Source organism: Hydra vulgaris, chromosome 09 (assembly GCF_038396675.1).
Source record: "Hydra vulgaris chromosome 09, alternate assembly HydraT2T_AEP".
Taxonomy (NCBI): Eukaryota; Metazoa; Cnidaria; class Hydrozoa; order Anthoathecata; family Hydridae; genus Hydra; species Hydra vulgaris.
Window position 1 is genome coordinate 56,133,711 of NC_088928.1, and position 23,746 is coordinate 56,157,456.

General features: G+C 26.2%; 1 protein-coding gene across 1 annotated transcript in view; it reads right to left on the minus strand.

The window, feature by feature from the left end:
* LOC101234965 (ectopic P granules protein 5 homolog) overlaps positions 1-23,380 on the minus strand; it is a 135,642-nt gene extending 112,262 nt beyond the window's left edge. The window contains exons 1-4 of the mRNA XM_065806109.1: positions 22,927-23,380; positions 13,882-14,106; positions 6,636-7,297; positions 6,468-6,560 (exon numbers count right to left, since the gene is read on the minus strand). Of these exons, the coding sequence (XP_065662181.1) occupies positions 6,468-6,560; positions 6,636-7,297; positions 13,882-14,106; positions 22,927-22,996 (1,050 nt within the window). The 5' untranslated portion in view covers positions 22,997-23,380. The remainder of the gene's footprint in view (positions 1-6,467; positions 6,561-6,635; positions 7,298-13,881; positions 14,107-22,926) is intronic.
* Between the last annotated feature and the right edge of the window lie 366 nt (positions 23,381-23,746).

Here is a 23,746-nt window from a genome sequence, read left to right on the forward strand (position 1 = left end):
AAAAAGACTTGAAACTGTTCAATCGTTTTCTGATAGAAAGCACCCTGGTCGTCCGACATCCTGGACTAGAGAAAAGAAAGCCGAATTAACGAGACTTGTCAACAATCGAAAAGGGGTCAGTCAGAGAAAAATAGTTATTAAATTCGGTTTAAATCAATCAACAATTGGTTGTCAGTTAAAAAAAATGAATATTAAATATAGAAAACATGAAAAGACTCCAAAATACACTATAGAACAACAAATAAAGGCAAAGAAAAGAAGCAGGAAACTAGTTAACCAACTCTATAACACAAAATCGCTTCTAGTCATCGATGACGAAAAATACTTTTGTTTTGCAGGGGACAACATGCCTGGAAATTCTGGATACTACACAAACAACAAAAAGACATGCCCAGAAAGTGTTTGTTTTATAGGAAAAGAGAAATTTCTAAAAAAATTATTAATGTGGATAGCCATATCTGACCGTGGTAAGTCCGAGCCATTGTTTCGCACTTCCAAGGCTGTTGCGATCAATTCATCAATCTATATTAATAAATGTTTAGAAAAACGACTTCTTCCATTTATTCACAAGTATCATGGAGGTTTTAACTATTTATTTTGGCCAGATTTAGCAAGTTCTCATTATTCTAAAGATTCTCTAAATTGGATAGACCAATATGTCTATTACGTTGATAAAGAATCCAATCCCCCAAATGTGCCTCAAGCGCGACCAATTGAAAATTTTTGGGGACATTTGGCACAGAAGGTTTACGTGGGAGATTGGCAAGCTTCAACAGAGCAAGTTTTGATTGATCGCATTAAACTAAAACTACAAGAAATTGATTTAAACTTTTTACAGTCGCATATGAAAGGCGTCAGAGCAAAATTGAGATCAATTGCAGATGGTGGTGTTTTTTCATATAAAAAATAATATATTTTTATTAAAAGATAAATGCTTTATTTAAAAAAATTATAATAGTTTGTTTTTTTATTTATAAATAAGTTATTGACGTTTTTATTTTGCCCGATAACTTCCGCATCACCTGTTATCATGGTCAATGCTCAAACAAGCTATCATCTCCATGACGATAAACCAAAACTCATTCTTGTTTGTTTTTTATTCAACAAGTTGCATCCTTTTACTGTATCTGTCCATTCATGCTATAAAAACTTTTATTAATCCAATTTTTTTCCTTGCACATCAAAAAAACCTTATAACTACTTCTTCTGTATATAAAAGAAACCTTAAAACTATTTCTTCTGTATATAAAAGTATATAAAAGAAAAACATCTTCATGTTTTTCTTATATATACTTTTCAAATCTTTAGTTAACCATTTCTTAGTATTTTTACTTATTCTCTAATTTAAAGTAACTCATAACTTAATAGTGGTTGCTTGCAATCTTGTTGGAAGTAAATCAGAGTTTGAAAATATATAAATATAGCAAATATTTAATAAATACTGAATGTAAGCATAAAATTGTAACATATAAAGTATTACAAATTTTTTTCTAGCCTCGGCTAACAACCCCTGCTAAATCTTATAGTTTAGCCGGGGCCTTGTTTGAAAAACATCTCATTTTTAGCCAGGGCACGGGTCACTTACTACAAGAAGTTGCACTTTTTAACTACTCCAGGTCAGGTCAGGTTTAGGATCATCACGATCACCTTGCTACTGGTATCATGTAACACAGTACTACTTGTCCATGCCCTGCTGCTTTTTTAGGTGAAGGCTAGAAGAAACAAACTCCAACTTAAAAATCCCCTGTCTTGGGGCTGTTGGTTGAGTAAAGGCTAGAGGTGGTGTCAATAAAAATACTCATCTTGGGAAGATGTTAACTGTACCTAGCTACTGTTTTGTAAAAGGCCTCCTGGGCAAAGACTTTAGGGGTAAGCAGAATAATTCTACTAACCAGCCTTGAACCCCTTCTTCATCTATTAGGCTGGTGTAGATGTAAACCTATGACATTTTATCCTGCCTAGTATGATGAATGCTAGATCTTGACTCTACTCATAGGTTTTTGGTTGTGTCTCCTTGATAGAGGCTATGTAACTCTTTTTGTTATCTCCTAATGAGGGTACAGCTCTAAAACTTAGTTTAATGGTTCTAAGTCCACCTGGTACTAAGATTTCCTGAAATGGTACTGTTAATACTCAAGTCAAGTAATAATAATAATAGTCATTTTAAACTTAAATCACTCCAAAAGTAAGCCAAAATATTAAACATAAAAAACCATCGCCACCACCTAACTATTTTAATATACCCTCAACAATTATTTGTGGTCTGCGAAGCAACCTTCCATTAATTGAATCTTACTTCTTGCAAAATTCACTAGATTTGCTTGCTCTTAGAGAGACTAATTTAAATTTTGCTATTCCTTCTTTAGATCTCAGTGTTAATAGGTACTATCCTTTGATTCACAAAGACTCTATTAGCCACATGCTTGGCTTGGGGTATACATACGCATCAGTTCACCTATTTGTTGTAAGATCAGGTTCAAATCCCTTGACCATTCTTTTATGTGCTTCCGCTTAGCACCTCTTCATTCTATCACCTTGCTCTTTGTTCTTTATTGTTTTCTTTCTTCCCAATGATGTAATTTCTGATCAAATTGAACATGCCTACTCTCTTTACCCTTCTGTCAATATTGTTGTTATTGGTGACTTTAATGCTCATCATACTGAATGGCTTGGTTCTAATGCCACTGACCCTGCTGGCACTAAAGCCTATAACTTCTGCATTTCTCAATCTCCTCCACAGATAGTTAAGTATGTGATTCGTTTTCCTGACAATCCTAATCATATACATTCACTCCTTAATTTATGCCTTGTCCCTGATCCTAGCTTGTATTCAGTTTCTCCTCTTTCTCCCTTAGGTGGTTTTGACCATGCAATGATCTCTATAAATCTTTTATCTCATACTTCTTTTTCAGACCCACCCTATCATTGCACTGGGATTTTTTTCGTCACCATTTTGGTGAGGGTTATTGGACTAATGTCTTTTCTAATAAATGCGCCTCCAACATAATCTCCTGGATTCAGGCAGGAAAGGAAGCTCTTTTTTCCTTCTTGCCAGTTCCAAGTCAAACTCCATTCTACTCCATGGTTTTCACCTTCTTGTGCAGCTGCTATATCTAATCATAGTAATTTTTTTCATCTTTTTCAAAAAACAAAAAAATGTTCCCTCTTGGGAACAAACGGCTATTTATTATTGCGAGAAATCTATGTAAAAGGTTGCTTTCTGATGCCAGTCTTCATTATTCTCAGTTCACTAAATCTTGTATTTTATCTTAGAAGTTAGACTCTAGAGACTTTTGTAAAAGGGTAGGTCTAAAATTCCATCTCTCATTCATTGGATTGATCTTACTACCTCTTCCAGGGATAATACAGAACTATTTGCAAAGAATATTTCTTCTAATTCAACTCTTGAACCTTATGGCCATTTTCTTCCTGCCATTCCAATTAAGCAGGTTAACCCATTGTTAGACATTCAAATCATTCCAGTTTCAGTTGCTTATACCTTAATTAAACTCTTCTACAGCTTGTGGTTTAGACAACATACCTATCACAGTCTTACAAAATTACTCTCCAGAACTCTCTTCAATTCTCTCTAAATTATTTTGTAAGTTCTTCACTGAGTCTTGTTTTCCTGCCTGCTGGCATCTGTGGTTCCTTTTTTAAAAAACTTTGGTAAACATTCTTATGCCACTAACTATCTTCCGATCAGTTTTCTATCTGTAATTAGCAAAGTCTTTGAGTTTTTAATCAACAAATTTCTAATATCCCGTCATGAATCAAATAACTTACTGTCAGACAATCAGTATGGTTTTTGATCATCTCGCTCTACAGCTGATTTGCTAACTACTGTGACTGAAAAATTTTATTTTGCATTGGAGGTGGAGGCAGCAAGACTCTTGATATATCTAAAGAGCTCTTGATATTTCTAAAATTTTTGATAAAGTTTGGCATGCCGGTTTTCTCCATAAACTTGCTTCATTTGGTGTATCTGTGAAAGTTTTTGAGATTATTAAAATTGCTTTTGTCAAACTGCTTTATTAAAGTCATCCTCGAAGGCCAACACTCTTCTTCATTTCCTTTTTCTTCTAGACAAGGTCCGAAAACGAATTTTATCAACATCAACTAAAACTCATTCTTGCTTGACTCATCATTTAGCAAAGTCTCATTTGCTTACTGTTTCTGTCTCTGCATGCTAAAAACTTTTATTCGCCTTGTTTTTTTCCTTGCACTTCAATCTTTTGGAACTTTTTTCCATCTTGATGTTTTCCTGACTCTGACAACCTACAACTTTCAAGTCTTCTGTCAGCCGTTTCCTTGCTTTATATCTCTATTCTTTTTTTTTTCTAGTAACTTTCAACTTAATAGTGGTTGCTTACATGTTACCACAATACTAAAAATCTCCACAATACTAAATACTCCCTGTTTGGGAGTGAAAAGGCCAGTAATCAGGTTTTATTTTTGTGTTAATTTTTATTTAATATGGGTTAAATAAACATTCTTACTTGTTACCACAATACTAAAAACCGTTTACTAAATAGTGTTTGTATCAATGATAATGTATTGTCATATAATTTTGTCAATAACTTCTTTGTTCTTTTCATAATATTTTATTTCATTTACAATAAACATTATTATAAAATTAATGAAATTGTCAAATATATCTATGCTTGAACTCATTATCTTTCAGGATTTGCTTTTAGCTTTAATTTTGCTTTTAGCCGAGTCGCTTCTAAGTTTTTTTCAAACTTAACCTAATTATGTATGAGTGATGAGTGAGAAAGCTTAAAAAAACAAATATATTACAAAAATACATACCTAAACTTGTATGTATGGAAAACGTATTGGATATCCAGAAAAAAAAAAAGTTAAGAAAAATATCCGGAAATATCCAGAAAAAGATAATCCCTGGTTTATATACTTAAATAAAAATTTTATACTAAAATAACGCAGAATATTATAAAACGATTTTTTTTTCAAATGATCAGATTATTAATTCTATAAAACTTTTAAGTATAACATTTTTATTTTTCTGCACACATCTAACGCAAACAATGATTTTGTTTCCATGTAGTTTTATTTTAATTTTAGTAGTTTTTTTTTGTTTTGATTTTTTAATTGGAATAATTTTTGTTCCCAATTTAGTTCTAGTTTCTCAGACATTTTTCTTTTAATTCTCGTTCTAAGTTTCAACTTTATCATTATAATTCTTTTTTGTGAATTAAAAATAACTTTAGTTTGAACAAAAATTTTTATTCTAATTAGCCCTCTTCGTTTTAGCATTTACAAAACTTTTTTAAAAGAAGTTTTTAATCCAAAAATTTTATTTTTGTATTACCCAAAAAAATGTATATGGAACTGAAATTTTGAAAAAAGTAAAAAAAAAAAATTAAACTAAATCAAAATATACTTCAAAATGTCATTTAATAATGTCAAATTAATGAGGAAAAAAAAAACAAAATTTTCATTGCAAAGCATGGTTATTATGTAAAAATAATCAAAAATAATAACCTGGCTAATAATAATAACTTTAATAACTGAAAAAATGATTCAAATAACTAACATCACCATTATATGATTGAGTCTATTTATATATGATTATATGATTTAAACACTGATACAAAACAGTTTTTTAGTAATTGTTTTTTAGTATCTTGCAAGTCCTTGGTACCTTGCAAGTAGGGCCCTGCGAATCTTTGAGATTTGAATCGGATTCGCAAATCTATATAAGATTCAAGATTCGATTTCAAATCTTTTCAAATTGAATTCTTTCAAATTGAGTCCTTACAATAATTTGAAAAAAACTTTTGACAATGCAATTCTGCATTATAAATGTAAACATTTTTGACATCCAACGGTTTGATCTGACATGCAATTTATGTTACAACCACATAAATGGACGTTTTTCATTGGATCAAACTGAAATCGACATTGCACAGACCACAATTCGACGTCACTTAGAAGCTGCAGGTGCACAGACAAAGCAGTGAACCAATTTCTGTTCAAGTTCAAGCTCAAGCTAATCAACTGGAAAATTTTCCTTGCTTCACATAGGTCTGTCAAATGCTGAAATTCTGAAAGAAAAAAACAATGTTATTAAAGAAGAAAATGCTGATAATTTAACCAAAGAATTTGAGCAGTTTCCAGTGTTTTCACTTGGTTCAACAGTCTCACCACTGGACTTTTGGAAAGCACATGAAGAAAAGATGTCTTTGCTAGGAAAGACTGGTAGAGATTATTTGTCAATTCAATCATCCAATTGTGCTAGCGAATGAGTTAACTCAGTTGGTGGTCAAGTTCTTTGCAATAAAAGACTATTGCTCACTTCTGCCAATAGTGAAAAACTAAACTAATAATTCTAAACCCTAGTAGGAAACATAATTTAAAAAAAATTTTAATATTGTTTTAGAAAAATTAAAAAAATATATCGAACTAGTTTTTTTCATTAACAAGCTTTAAGCAATAGAAGTTACCTTCATTTTAACTTTTATGTCTTGAATTTTGATTCTTGATTTGTAGTAAAAGTCAACTAGTTCATAAAATCTATGATGCACTTTGTTTGCATTCTAAATAAAATTTGATAAATTGATTTTGATATACTTTTTTCTTATTTAAATATCATATATAAATCTCAAAACAACCTTTAAAAACTCGCCAACAAACAAATCAATTTTTAAAAGCTCAGGGTTGAAGTAAAAGCTACGTAATTGTTCCTCTGTAAATGGTTCAATTTCTTTTGCAGGGAATAATGACACTATTTCTTTTGCTGGTGTCACACTTCGCACAGAATTTATAGTACTTTCCAATTTTTGTTTTTCAATACAACTCTTTTCTTTTAATGAAATGTCACCTACAACCAAACTCACAGTTTTTTCCTTTGTCAAACTGTCTATTTTTTCAGTGGTATCAGTCAACAAAATCTCATTCACAACTTCTTGCTTAATATTTTCAGACAAAACTTCACTTACAAACATTTCTTTGGTATCTGTAGACAAATCATCTGTTTTAAATTTTTCTTTTTTATTTACAGTATTAAATACATTCTCATTTAATTGATGATTTATATTGTCAATTTTAAATAAAGATGATGAACCTGAAGCTGACATATTATAATCAGAATGGGAATCTATATTGAGAGAACTAATGTTATACTCAAAACTTGGCAAAGATATTAAGGGTGCTGAAGGGATTTTATTCTGTGCATTAAAATTTTCTATTTGTGGGACTACGTGTTCAGAAAAGCTTCTTGTTTCATCTTTAGTTAAAGAACTCAACATCAATGGATTTGAAATTACTTCCAATTCTAAATAAAAAATAGATTGTGAATATATATATATATATATATATATATATATATATATATATATATATATATATATATATATATATATATATGTGTGTGTGTGTGTATATATATGTATATATATTAAATATATTATATACATATATATACATATATATGTATATGTATGTATATATATATATATATATATATATATATATATATATATATATATATATGTATATAAATATATATATATATATGTGTATATATATATATATATATATATATATATATATATATATATATATATATATATATATATATATATATATATATATATATATATATATATATATATATATATATATATATATAATGTATTTAATATATATTAGGGTGGAGTGAATTTTAGTTTTTTTTAAATTCATTTAGCCTGGGTGTGCAAAAGTTGTCTATTTATTTCAGAAATACTCTGGAAAAATATCAATGCTCTAGGAAATTTTCTTGAGGTGCCTCCAGACCTTTAAAATTTTAATGGGTCCCTAATATTATATAAAAAAAAGTTTTTCAAAAGTATGTCATGTTGGGTCTCAAAAGAAGCAAAATTTTATAAAAATTTCAAAAATAACAAAAATATTATTTAAGATTTTTTTTGAAAATATTATCAAAAAAATAAACTTTTTTCATTTTTAGTTTAAAAGGTCATTTTTTCTGCAATAAACTATAAAATAACAATTTTTTTTTAAATAATTGTTATTTTTGAAATTTTTATAAACTTTGCTTCTTTTGAGACCCAACATGACATACTTTTGAAAAACTTTTTTTTATATAATATTAGGGACCCATTAAAATTTTAAAGGTCTGGAGGCACCTCAAGAAAATTTCCTCGAGCATTGATATTTTTCCAGAGTATTTCTGAAATGAATAGACAACTTTTGCACACCCAGGCTAAATGAATTGTAAAAAAAAAAAAAAAATTCACTCCACCCTAATATATATACATATAAACAAGGGAAAAACAGGGAATGTCAGTTTTTGAAAATACTGATAATTTTTTATTAATATGTTGTACAAATCATAAACTACCTTCAGTGTTAAACTTGAAACAAATAAATAAAAATTAATGGTCTAAAAGGTATTAACAACGACTGGTTAGTAGTTCTATTTTTATAAAGCAGTATTTTTATTTTTTAGAATATTGTTTGCAATTGCAACTTATTGACAAGTAAATGGTCAATAATTACATTAGTATAAACATATGTTTATATTTAAATACACATATAGTACGAACACAAACTTTCGATTCAAAATACGGTCATAAGCTTATGATCTAATATACTATCATTAACCAATAAGGATATTTTTGATCATTTCAATTTGTAAACTACTTTGAAAAAAAATAGAAATTTGCATCCTAGTAATCTCTATATTGTTATTGCCATCTCTATGTTGTAATATTACTTAATAATAGTTATTTAATAGTGTTAGTAATAGTGTTAGTGCTCATTTGAGCGTGTTTGACACGGAACCCTAGTCAGTCATTGCAACCGAGGTAGTGGGGAAAAAGAGTTGCAGCATTTTGTTTTATAAGAAAACATAAACAAACGTGTATGCAAATATCTAACTTATGTAAACTTCAAATTAAATAATGTTAAGACATACTGAAACATTTATCAAGTTTTACAGTTTAATTTTCATTTGAAAATTGCATTGCATCAAGCTCTCCTTAATTTTGATCTATAACATTTATTTCCGTTAAAAAAATCATTATATAGTTTTAAAAATTTCCATTTAACAACATGCCAGCGTGGCCAAGTGGATAGCGTGCCAACTTACCACTGGGAACTTTTTTTACTTTATTTAAAATACAAAAAATTTTTAAAGTTTTATAGGGATTATATACAAACATATGTAACGATATTATACACTTTAACAAACAAAAAGATTTGAAAAAAGCTAAAATTTCTAAAAACATCAAAACACCGGGAGAAAAAATTTGTTGCGTATGTCTCATGATTGAGATACTTATGTTATTAATGTGCTCAGGTAATTAGTCCTAATAAGCGGCTGATGGTCTGAAAAAAAGTTGTCTGAAACTTAATTAAGAAAAAACTTAATAAGACAGTCCTGCTACTTCAGATGGTGCTGCTGTGGAGGCAATAAAAAAAAAACCCTGTAGCTAGAAAAAAATTTAAGACTTTCTTTTGACAATTAAAAGTTTTATTAGCTACATTTATTTGCTATATTTTATTTGCTACATTTTTTTACTATAAATATGTGCTGCAGCCATTTTTCAAAACGCCTTAATATGCTTATTAAGTATTTCAAGAAAAACCGAATTAAAAAAATTATTAGGAGAAACTCTTTGTAAATCGTTTTTTGAAACGAATACTTTTAATGAATTTTTTCAGAAATCTTTGAAAATATGTATTCGATAAAGTTTGTAGACATCTAAACTAGCTTATTTTCTAAAAAAGTCAAAATTGATTTTTTTTACCTTAAGGCGTTTTGAAAAATGACTGCAGTATGGATGAAACAACGAATATGTTGAAATGAGATAATTTGATACAACTTTAAAAGCTTTTAACAAAAGCCACTAAACCAAAAAAATTAAAAGTAATTGCAGTTCAGTGCACTTAAAAATTTTAAGTATAATGTATTGAATACAAATTGTAAAAAGAAATATTATATAAATAATTTTTTAATTTTAATACAAAGTAATTTTTTTTAAACTTTGTTGCGCTTAGCCATTCCTATATACACAATATATATATATAAACAAACAAGTTATTTGTTTATATATATATTGTTTATAAAATGTAAAAAATCCACTTATATAGCATTTATAACATTTTATTCAGGACCGTATGTAATATAAGTAAACTTTTCTAATAATTACAAGTCTTTTTTGCTCAACTGTTTTGTTTTGCTTTTTTGTAGGTATGTTATTATATTTTAAAAAATTGACAAGATTGAAAAAATACAAAACATATTGATGTCCAAGTGGAAAATTTGAAACTCCAATTTTAGATTTGCCCCTCTTGATAATTTCTGATTGCTAAAAATACGTCATCTGCTTCTAAAACCTTTAAAAATGATAGACGAGGCTTTTTCATAACTCGTTGAAGCCACAGTTTTTTTGCGAATGTAACATCACTTTGTGACAAAAAACTAGGAAAAAAAACTAGAAATAAGATTTTATCTCAATTTTTTTTTAAAACTCCTTCTATTAAAGATATAAGGAATATATTTTTATAGGATATAAATCTCTTATCCATGAAATGATATATCTGTATCAGTTTTATATATTTTTATGCAATTGTATGCAACATAACTAAAATTAATGAAAAAATGTAAGATAAATGCAAAAGGAAACTTGACGCATAAAGGTTTATTTTGCCACAAACCAGTGTCAATGCGCAAAATTTTTTTGGCTTAACTTTTAGATTAGTGTTTAATATTATTCTTCAGTTTTTAATCATAATCATAAGAATGAACTTTTTTTTTATGACTATGTTTTAGAGGTCTAAGATCTTCTTAGTTCCATTTTAGTATAGCGTTGCGTACAAATATCTGTAAGTGTAAACCGTCTTTAGCATATGTTGAGTTTGCAGGCATTTTATGGAATAATCACATGATATATCTATAAAATGAGAAAACTTTAAAATTTTATTTTAAATTTTAGAAATCATTTTTACTATATTATTATTTTTTTGCTATAAATATATAAGATTGAAAAAATTTCAAAATTTATTATGCTGAGGTGAGGTCTTAAACCTCCCAAAATAAAACTGATAACAATGCACTTAACCACTGAGTTATCAATCAAATGCATTTAACAAAAAAACAAACCTAATTATAAGTCTCTTATAAGCTGTACATATGCAGAAAAGGTGCAGATGATTAACACAAGACAAAAATGAAAGTATTATAAATCCTATTTGATCTTTTAGAGGACATAAGTCTTATTACTCTTTCAAAAATTCTAGGAAACTTTATCTTCCAGAAAATTTAATTCATAGCAAGATGTATTCAATGTACTTAGAAAGTCACCCAGAGAAGGTTACAGGTTTTTTTTGTTTTGTTTCACTTTCAGAAGAAAAAAAGGGAAAATAATCAATTTATTATAGCGTTATAAATTTTTTTTACTTTAATATAAAGTTTTACTCGCATTTTTTCTTTTTTTAAATAGACAAATCTTTACTAAAAAATTTAACATTGCCTTTGGGTACACAAGGAAAGACACATTTTCAACATGCAATAGATTTAAAATAGAGTTGTCAAAAAGTAACTCTCAGCATGAACTATAAACATTTTCAGTTAAATGAGAGCTTTACTGAAGAAAAGGACAAGTATTTTACGAAAGAAAGACTGCTTCTATAAAAGGAGCACACTCTTAAACATGTTTCGTTGCAGTTGCCTTTGATTTTCTGAAGAATCTGCCTCGTTCTTATACTACAACCAATGACACATATTACTTTCTCTGTAAACTTTTAACAAACATAACCTTGGAACTAATGCGGTTTACCTTTTTACAAAAAAAAGGAAAACCTCAGGCAAAAGGGAAAAAAGGTTCTAATGATGTAGTATCAATGTTGCTGCAGTACTTTACTGAAATATTGATTTCATTCATCTTTAACTCTTCTGTGATTTGTGTCCTGGACAGAATAAAAATTGGACTATGGTGCGGTTTTTGCACTACATAGAAAATAGATCTGAAAATATTATATATATATATATACATATACATATTTATATATATATATATATATATACATATTTATATATATATATATATATATATATATACACACACACACAGATATATATATATATATTTATATTTATATATATATTTATATATATATACATATATATATATATATATATATATATATATATATATATATATATATATATATATATATATATATATATATGTATTAGTTGCAAAGCAATATTAAGAAATAATATTAAAAAAAAGAAAAGAAAGAAATCAGTTTATATTAAATATTTAAAAAATAAACTTTATGACGTCAAATTCACTTTAAGCTGATGCACTAAGCATTTTCAGTTAAAACAGGGCCTATGTGTATGTATGTGTATATATATATATATATATATATATATATATATATATATATATATATATATATATATATATATATATATATATATACATATATATATATATACATACATAAAATTATTGTGCATAAAATTACATTGATGACATCATATTGAAATTAATATTCTGCAGGGGCTTCAGCACAATCATCAAAAAGATGCAACCTTACAACTATAAGACAGAGGCTTATGCTTGACAGCTGAACAAAGTGTAAATACATTTACATTGCACTTTTGAACCATGCCTAAAAGAGAAAGGGCATAAGAGCATCATTAGTAGAACATGTCCTAATTTGACTACAGTATTCCATATAAGGACAAATAAGGGAATTATAGAAATAGAGAATGGGATCAGGAGTAAAAAAATGGCAAGGATAATAAAAAGACTTAATAATAGTGGTTTCATTTATTAATATAGAAACATCAACAACAATGTAACTATTATTAGCAGTAAACAACTGAGTTGTGTTTAGGTTAAAATTCCCCAAGCACTGCAACCCCAAAAATAATAAATTTTTTAAAAGTTTTAAGTAGACATAACGTCTCCTTTAATTTTTCTTTTTTTTGAAAAATTCTCAGGTTTACTTCAAAAAAAATAGTCCTTTTAGGTTTAAACTCATCATGATATTAGTTTTAAGTTTTCATTACTTTAAAGGTACTGTTTAAATGTTCATTTTACATTCAACGGTTTTTTAATAATGTATAAAAATGATAACAAAAGAATAACAATAAAATGTTAACCAAATGAAATAAAGTAAAATGCACAACAATAAAACCCATAACTCATGATGTTTATACCTAAAAAACATTATTTTGAAAAAAAAAAAATCTCTTAAAAATAATTTTTTTAAGCTAAGCTGTTACAGCAGAGAAGTTACATTCGAGATCATCAGCTAGCTGCTCTAAATTATCGAATACACTAATTTACTTTAGATGTAAGATTGTCATAAAATTCATTATTGTAAATAAAAAACAATACAGGACTAAGGATGGCACCTTGTGGTATGACAGATTTTACTGAAAATAAAGGAAACAATTTTAATACTGCAATTAAACACCATATAATCTTATGGAGAAAACCAGCATATCAGATTTTATTGAAAGTCTTTTATATGTCAAGAGCAATAGCTTATATCTCAAAACTTCGATTTTATGTGCAATAGAACCTCTTTGTTATTACATTTAACAAGTCAGAAGTAGAACAAGGGAATAAAAATCCATATTGAAGGTGTGTAAATAGAGTGATTTTGATTTCTTAATCTACTACAATTCCATACAATTGCATAGTACTTTAATAATAAGCAAGTAACTATTTATAACTTTAAAAAATGTGAAAGATAAGTTTCATTCCTTTTATGAGGAACAGGGCTTGAAATAGTTACCATTTAAATAAGAATCTTTCCATCTAACATGTAAGGCTGAGCATTTTTAAAAACTGGTTTTTTTAAGGGCTTGAAGAACAAAAAACTACTGACCTTTTATAACATCTTCATCATTTGTTTTTTTTGACAAGTCATTGGCTTTATCTTGGTTAGAGATGGAAGAATCTGTAATAGAAGTTGAATCAATCTTTTTATTACAGGATAGAATACTGTCAGACTTTATGATATTTGATACGGTATCTTCATCATGATCTTTTATTTCCAATGACAACATAGGAGCAGAAGGGATCCTGGAGATCTCATTAACCAATTTATCTTCTGTGATAAAGAAATTTAAAAAATATATATAATCAAAATAAATATATTTAATACCAAATACATAAAATAAGCAATAGCAACACCAAAATTGTATATAAAATATTTTGCAAATATTTCTTTTAATTGAAATTTTTCTTGATGAATATTTTAAAAAGAAAAAACTCATATTATACTGACTAAGACTTTAAGAACCACTCTGGCTCAACTATTTTATCATTATTACTAATTATATTTTGAATTTTTTTCTATTTAGAGTTTAAGTAAAAAAAACTCATTTAAAGTTGATCCTAAAAAGTAAAAGTGTAAAAAGTTCCAGACCCATAACCTCCCATACAAGTCAAACTTTAACTATAAAACTTGATAAGAAAATCTATTTTAACTACGAAGCATTTCATTTTTCTACAAACAAAAAAAAGTCAATATTTAATAAGCCTTGGCATCAAGCAATTTAATTGGCATGTAAAAATATTTTGTATTATATTAACTTTTTATTACAAAAATAATTAAATTTATTACTTTAATTTACAAATTTCAGACTTTATCGAAGGTAACGCAGATTGTCAGGTGGCTATTATTGACATGTGTTAAGTTCAATGTTTTTACTGTTTACCGTTTGACTATATGTTTAAATTTTTTTAACCTATGCTACAGCCATCTGTGGAACGAACAAACATAGCTATTTTCATCTGCATAATAGTACATATATATATATATATATATATATATATATATATATATATATATATATATATATATATATATATATATATATATATATATATATATCAACACAATATGGCATAATTAAAATTTGTTCATAATTTTAATTATTGCTAAAAAAATTAGTTAAAAGATAAGTAAAACCATACTATAATAATATTTTACATGTATTTTTATGATGTTATTTCAAAACGTTAAGCATTTAAGATGATTTTTTAGTAGTTTTTTTTTAAACATTTTTCAGTTTTGGGGTAACATTGACAGGAATGTCAAAGTTTAACAGTGAGTCTGTCAATGTTTACCCATCATGTGTGATACAGCATTGAGTGAAAAGAAATTGAAAAATGAAGTTTGTGTTATATTTATGGAGAGTAAAGGTGTCATTAAATTTATTTGGCCAGCAAATAGCTGTCGTGGTTGGGACATTCTTGAAGTCTCAACTGATGACAATTTATGTGTAGTGGATGAACCAATTCTTTTTTTAAAGAGACATTATGGACTATCAAACCAAGACTATGCAGTAACTGTTGCTGCATTTAAAAAAAAAATTAAATGATTTTTTAGTCTACTTTAGTTTGTAATCAGTTAATTTCTAGTCTAGCATAGGCTGCTATTAAATTAATTGTTCATATGTTGTAGAGCTTAATAATTTGGTAATTCTTAGACATTGTTAAGTAAAAACAGTTTTTAATAATGAACTAACTTATTTTTTTATATCTTCAAGTAGACTCTATAAGAACTAAAACTAATTGATATTCTTCAAGTAATAATTTTTCGCTATGTTTTCAGGGCTATTAGACAATTTTTTATAGTGTAGGTTGGTGCTTATATATATATTGTATATAAAATGTTGTCTGTATTTTATTTACCAAAATTCTAATAATAATGTTACCCATCATAACTTTAACATTTACAGCTTAAAATATACTACTATCAATGTTACCCCATATAGGGGGTAACATTGACAGTTGAACACCAACAACAAAATTAATTATCTATCAATAATAGATTAGATAACTAATTGAACTCTTTATCAGTTTATGGCAACAATATCATTGGTAAACACATACAAATATTGCATATCAAATTAAGTTTGTCATAGCTAAAAAAAATTATTTTCTAAAGATGTGTCAATGTTTTAAAGATGTGTCAATGTCAAACCTCACTTTATCTATCAATAATAGATTAGATAACTAATTAAACTCTTTATCAGTTTATGGCAGCAATATCATTGGTAAACACATACAAATATTGCATATCAAATTTAGTTTGTCATAGCTAAAAAAAAAAAATTATTTTCTAAAGATGTGTCAATGTTTTAAAGATGTGTCAAACCTCACTTATGTCAAACTTTATCTTACAAAAACTAAAGTAAATGTTGAAATATTGTTTACCTCTTATTTAAGTCAAAAAATTTTATTTTGTATTTAAAAAAGTTTTATTACATTATATTAGATTACTCACTAGCATTAGTTATTCTATTGCTGACATATTACACAAGCATCATATTCATATGATTGTCTTTATTTCAAACTTGTTGCTTGGTAAATATTTGACAGTATAATGGTGATTTTTCAATTCTTATTTTAAGGGAATTGTAAGGTACATGAGGGAGTAAATGGTCATGTGCCAGTAGTTGATCATTTAGAAGGAAAATTGTTAAAATAAACTTTACTAAGGTAGAATATTTTTGAAAATGGAGGGAAACTACTCTCTTAATACTTGACTGTACACACATAAACATGGCAAACATTTGGCAGTTTTGAATAAAGATGGCTGAATGTCAATCTTAATGTGCTATGCTCTTGTCAAATTTTTAAAGTTTTCTTCCATAACTTTCTAAGGACGTGTCACAAATAAGGTTAACTTAAAAAGATAAGTACATTTTATTTTAATATTAGTAATCATTATATTTTAAAATAGATATATTTGATACTAATTAAAAATTACTTAATATCTGTTTTACTGTCCATTTGCAGTCAGTTAAAAGAGTGATCAAATAAGGGATCAGAAACTTCAAAAATTCAGTAACTGACAGGTGTTAATTACTGAATTATTGAACAAAAACTGAGTAATTGACCACACCTGCCAATTACTCAGTTTTTGTATTTACGATTTATGTTTTCATGATTTATTAGACCACCTTTTTCATAATTTTTTAACAAGAAATGCAGCTGAAAACAGTCAATTATAATATCGATCAAATACTGAAAAATATTTTTAGAGGGTCAATTACTAACATAAAGTCACAATTTAAAAAAATGGCTATAAAAACATGAAAAGATAATACTTTGCAAAATATTGCTTAACAGTATGAGAGAAGATAGTAAGCTAAGTAGTTTGAACTATTAAGACTAAAGATATGACAGTCATATGAAATTTTTTCTCTTAAGAAGTCAATTACTGGCAGATACCTATTGCAGGCCTTGTTTTAAATTAAAAATGCTTAATGCATTAGCTTAACGCGATATTTGATGTCATAATATTCTCTTTAATTTTTTTATTTTTTAAAGTCATTAACTTTTTGAAATTACTGCAATAATATTAATTACCGCAAATGTTATTTAACAGCTTTTTGATTATTACTATAAGGGAATGTTTATTTTCTTTTATCATTTTTTAAATAATTAAATTTAATATTGCATTTTTATGTTTGATATTAACAAATTTCTTTTCTCGACATTTGCATAAATGAATTAAAATATGTTAAATTTTTGAATTTTTAAAATGATCATTTCTTAAATTTTTAATTGCGGCTTTGCAACTACAAATGATTTTTTATTTAAAAAAAAAAGCAAGTAACAAATAAAAATAATAATTTATTTACTTATTTTATTAAAAGTTTATTAATTTATTATTGTATTATTAAAATTATAGCTGTATATATTGCTTATTAAAAAGTAATTGCTACGATTTAACTTGCGTTACAAAAAAAAAAAATAAGTTTAACTTATATTTTGTGCAAATTTTTGATGCAGTCGTTTATTTAAAATTTAATTTTGAGTAAAAAAAATGTTTAAGAAAGAAAACCGAAAAAACAATTGCAATAAAAATTTTTTTTAAGAACAAATAAAATTTCAATATTTAACAATATTTAGTAATATTTTTAAATAAATTTGACAGTTAAGTTGAACCTAAGCAATAACTTTAATTTTAATAAACTTAAATATATTTTTTAAATCAAAATTAAATTATATATTTTTTAAATCTAAATTAAGAAAAAAAATTTTTTATCAGAATAAAATTATATATTTTTATTAAATTAGTTTTAAATTAAATTATATATCCCAAATATTTTTACATAAATGTCATTCAAAAGTTAATGTGACTTTTGAATGACGTTATTTTTTGTTTCTATTTTTACGAATAAAAAAAGTTTAAAACCTTTTTTAACTTTACTTGCAAATTTGAATATGAAATTATTAAAAATTACTATTTTAAACAGATTATTTTTTTAAACAATTTTTTTTTGTAACTTTTCTAAAAAAATAAATGTTTATACAATTTGAAAATATTATATAAAACTTTTTAATAAATTTAATAAAATTTGTTTATTTATATATAAATAAAACAATTAGTATTATTTTATTTATATATAAGTTTATTTATATATAAATAAAACAATTTGTAGTAATTTGTTACTTAATTTAAAAGTGTTTTGCGTAACTTTAATATAACATTTAAAAAGTTTTGATAATATTTGTTTCAAACGCAATGTAGCAAAATGTTTCGCTTCGAGTTTACGATTTTATTTTTATTTTAGTGCTTATATATTTTTTAAAGTAAAATTATTTACTTTAAAATTAATTACTTTTTTTATCTTACTGCTTATTGAATAATTTGAAAGTTAAAAAATGAGAAAAAGTCACTTCACAGAAATTGCTTACTGCTTACATAAAATCACTTAAAGTGTACATAAATCGCTCGATGCATAATGCTTTAAAAATCAAGGCCTGCTATTGAATTGAATACTTGATAAAATATTTCTGCAGAGTTTGTATTTATGGTATTTACCAATTATTTACCTCATAAACGCAAACAAAAATTCTTTTTCTTATTAAACACACAGGCTTGGACAGGAATGGCATGCAATCAAGTGCTATTGCTGACTACACAAATGATTTTTTTTTTTACAACTTGACCACAATTGTTTATATATTTTGATGATTTAAACATTTCAGAAATACGCTGAAAATAGAAACGCTAAGCTTAACTTAAGCTAGGAAAAAAATAAAATAATAATAATAATAATAATAAAGAAAAAATAATTGAAAATAAATGAAAAAGAAAATATATAAGCACTAAAATAAAAATAAAATCGTAAACTCGAAGCGAAACTTTTTGCTACATTGCGTTTGAAACAAATATTATCAAAACTTTTTAAACGTTTTATTAAAGTTACGCAAAACACTTTTAAATTAAGTAATAAATTACTACTATTTGTTTTATTTATATATAAATAAACTTATATATATATAAAATAATACTAATAGCTTTATTTATATATAAATAAACAAATTTTATTAAATTTATTAAAAAGTTTTATATAATATTTAAATTTTATAAACATTTATTTTTTCAGAAAAGTTACAAAAAAAATTGTTTAAAAAAATAATCTGTTTAAAATAGTAGTTTTTAATAATTTCATATTCAAATTTGTAAGTAAAGTTAAAAAAAGGTTTTAAACTTTTTTTATTCGTAAAAATAGAAACAAAAAAAGCTATTTGAGCATTACAAGCAATTTGTAAACTTATTAACAAGCATTTCACATAACAAATTTAAAAATTATTATAAAAGATTTTAACTCATTCGTATCGTAATTGGAAAAAAAAAAAACATTTTTTTCAAAAAATTAAATGTTTAAAATAATTTAAAAAAATCCTGTTTAATTATAAAAATTAATCGTATGAACATTACAAAATGTTTTAAAACTTTTCCATTATCAATAAAATACATGCTTTTTTAAGTAAATAAAAATATCTTATATTCTTGTATAATTTATATAAAATGTTCATACACTGGTTATAAGCAAGTTGCCACAAAAAATTTGAACTTATTCATAAATTAAAGTAACTTAAAAAAAATTCTTTCAAAAAATAATTATTTAAAAGATTTTTAGGAAGACATGGTAAAATAGTTTCAAATGTTTAAATTTATCATAAGCAATACATTACTACGAAAAAAAAAAATTATATATAACATTTTTTATTAATTTACACAAAATGCGTTTATTTAAACAATTAATTTTATGTTTTTAATTAATTAATTTATGTTTTTAATTAATTTTATGTTTTTTTTAAAGCCTTCGCATAAAATAAAAAATCTAAAAAAGAACAACAATTAAAAGTTATTCATAACATAAAACTTTTTTTTTATTGCATTTAAATTGTTAAAACATTGAAATAGCAGTGGTCAAGTTGTAAAGAAAAAAATGATTAGCGAGGTCAGTTACAGAGTGTGATCGCACGCCATTCCTGTCAAAGCCTGAACACAGTGTTTGTTGCGCTAAAACACTGAGAACAAGTTAAAACATTCTAATCTTTATATTAAAGATATTGTGAGCAAAATTGCAAAATGCATACAAAAAGAAAATTTGAAATTGGAGCTTCAAAAAGAAAAAGGGCCAAAAAAAGCAAGATTTAAAAAATATCCATGGTTGGTCATCATGACACAAACTTAAATTTTAATAACTTTGATTTGTACAATTATATTGAAAAAACAGTTTCTGAAAATCAAAAAAAAAATTATTATCCATTTAGGTCTCAAGCATCCAAAAAACTTTGATTTTCCATGTGATTTAAATCAAAATAATTAATCCTTTTCCTTGATCTATTTTTTTAAACAATCCGCAATGGGAAAATCAATTAGAGCTTGGCTTAGCTATTCAATAAAATTAGATGCTGTTTATCACCAACCTTGTTGAATGTTTGTAATACAAGAAAATGATAAAAATTGGTGTAAAGGTATTAGAGACTGGAAAAATTCATCTACAAAATTGAAAAACACGAATCATCATCTAAACATTTATCAGTCTGTTTGACATATAATATTTGGAAAAATAATGCAGGTATTGAGATATTAGCTGAAAACCTTGTAAAACAAGAAAAAGGATTTTGGGTAGAAGCTCTGCATCGATTGTTTCGAATAACCCTTACATTAGCTAGAAGTAACATGGCATTTTGCGGTCATAACAAATTATCAGAAGAATTATATAACAGAAATTTTTGAGAAATTGCTTCTATTCAAGGAGAATATGATCCCTTAATGAAACATTTATTAAATAAACCAATAGGGGCAATTAAATATATGAGTAGCATGATGCAAAATAAAATGATCGAGTGCCTTGGAAGTATGGTAGAAGAAATGACAGAAAACATAAAATCTTCCCCAAAGACAACTTTCTATTGATAAACAGATTGGGCAAGGTTATGACAGCGCCAATGTCATTTCAGGAATACACAATGGTGTTCAAAATAAAATAATAAAACTTCAGCCAAATGCAGACTATATTAATTGAAATGTTTATAATAAGAATCTAGTAATAAATGACATTATAAAACATATTCCAGAAATATCATCTTTTTTGCAAGAGTACAAGAAACATATATTTTTTGTACTCTTGCAGAAAAAATGAAAAGAATGTGAAAGTTGAAAAAATCGACTTTAAACATAAAATTTTTGGTTATTTTACAATTTATAAGTCAAATATTAAATAAAATTAACACAATAAGTTTACTTTCTTAAAAAAAGAATACAAATTTAGTGGAAGCCATTTCTTCATCGGAAAAATGCATGAACACACTTAAAATACTTAAAAATATTTATGATTCATTTAAGCTATTTCTTTGTCGAAAAAATGCATGAACACACTTAAAATACTTAAAAATAATTATGATTTATTTAAGAGTGATGAAAATAAAATTGTAAGAGTGTAAAATTACAACTGATTTTAACCGCATTTTGAAGAAGTCAAGAACAGATTTTTATTGACAGCATTTATAAGAAAACTTTTTGATTTGCTTTTATCTCAAATTGGGAAAAGATTTAAATATACAATAGAATTAAGACAATTTTTAGCTTTTTAGAACTATCTAATTTCTTAGAATGTAAAGATTCGGAAATAATATATTTGTCTTGAAATTTTTACAAAAAATACAAAAATTTTATTACACCAAGTTTTGAATACGAACTAATGGCATTAAGAAACAACAGTAACATGGCGGAAGAAGTTAACATATGTGTTGATATAAAAGAATTATTGGAAGTAATTTTAAAATGGAGATTAACATCGGACTACTCAAAAATTACTGCGGCTTTAATGATTTATTTAATTTTACCAATATCAGTGGCCTCAAGCGAAAGAACTTTTTCTAAAATAAATTCAATTAAAAACTATTTAAGATGTACTATGGTAACAAATAGACTTAAGTATTTATCTATTTTATCTATTGAAAATGTAATTGCAAAATCACTAAATTTAAATAAAGCTATAGAAAATTTTGCCCATTCAAACGCGCAGAAAATTATAAATTTAAAATTATTACATCATATTGTTTATGACAAAATTATTTTCATGTGCATATTTTCATGAAGTTGTTACTTTTAATTAATGTGTTTTGTTGTTGTTGTTGTTTTGTTTTTTTAACTTGATATGAACTTAAGTTTATAATATTAGTTTATATATAAGTTTGATCAAAATTGATCGATTTTTGAAGCAAGAAAATACAAATAGAAATTACATAAAGCAAAATTAATTCATTATTCCATATAAATCTCTCACTCTTCTTATTACAAATACTTTTAATTTTGATTTCAATACAGCATTTATTGAATAACAAATAAAGAAAAATGCGTTTGTTCTGATCAAAATTGATCAATTTTTGAAGCAAGAAGATAAGTATAGAAATTATTTAAAGCAAAATGAATTAACTAACTCCATATAAATTTCCCACTCTTGTTATTTACAAATACTTTCAATTTTGATTTCAATAAAGCATTTATTGCATAACAAATAATGTTGCACATGGAGTGACATCTTTATATATATTTTTTTTAATATTAGTATTCTGACAAAAATGAAGTTTACATATATCAACTTACCACATTTGTTTGAGTTGTTTAAACCCTTATTTTTCTTCTTCTTGGATCTTTCACGAACAGCTTCGGCCATTATATAAGGTTTTTAAGTCAATTAAAATTAAAAAGTTATCTGCTTAAATTTGTTAGTCTTCATTAGAAAACCACAATTATGGTTGAATTAGCCTGATTTTACTGAACAAATTTACAAATACTTAAATGTTTTTGTTTATATAAAATCGCCCGGTCAGCAAGTAATCGATTTCCAAGTAAATATATCATCTTTTCCGAAATGTTTGACCCCTGTGAATCATTGATAAATAAAACTGCTTGCGAATTTATTGCTATGGTGCGCAAATGTGTATTTTCGTAATTTGAATGAATAAAGTGTGACAATTTTTTTTGATATTTCATTTATTAGTTAAGAAGGTGCTCCAAGAAGTCCTAACGGTCTTATCACAGAGCACCGCGGAATAGCATTCAACCACGAGGTTCACGCCTTTTTCATTAGCAATGGTGTAGTAATAGATGTAGTAGTTATATGGCTAGAGCCGGTCTTGAACCAGGGACCTTCAGTTCTGAAACCAGAACTCTAACTATTACACCACCAAAGGCGCACAGAGGGTGGGGGATCCGGATCGGTTTCCCCCAGGTATCACGTTTATGGGGCATTCTCAGATGACAAAAAAGTTATCAGTATGCCAAATAAAAAATTAAAAACATCTAATAAAGAAATGAAAACCGTTTACTATGTTACCTTCTTCCCAGGGACGGATCCAGGGGAGGGAAAGGGGTAAGCATCCCCATCCCACCCTACCCTACCCCACCAGAATCCGAAATTCTT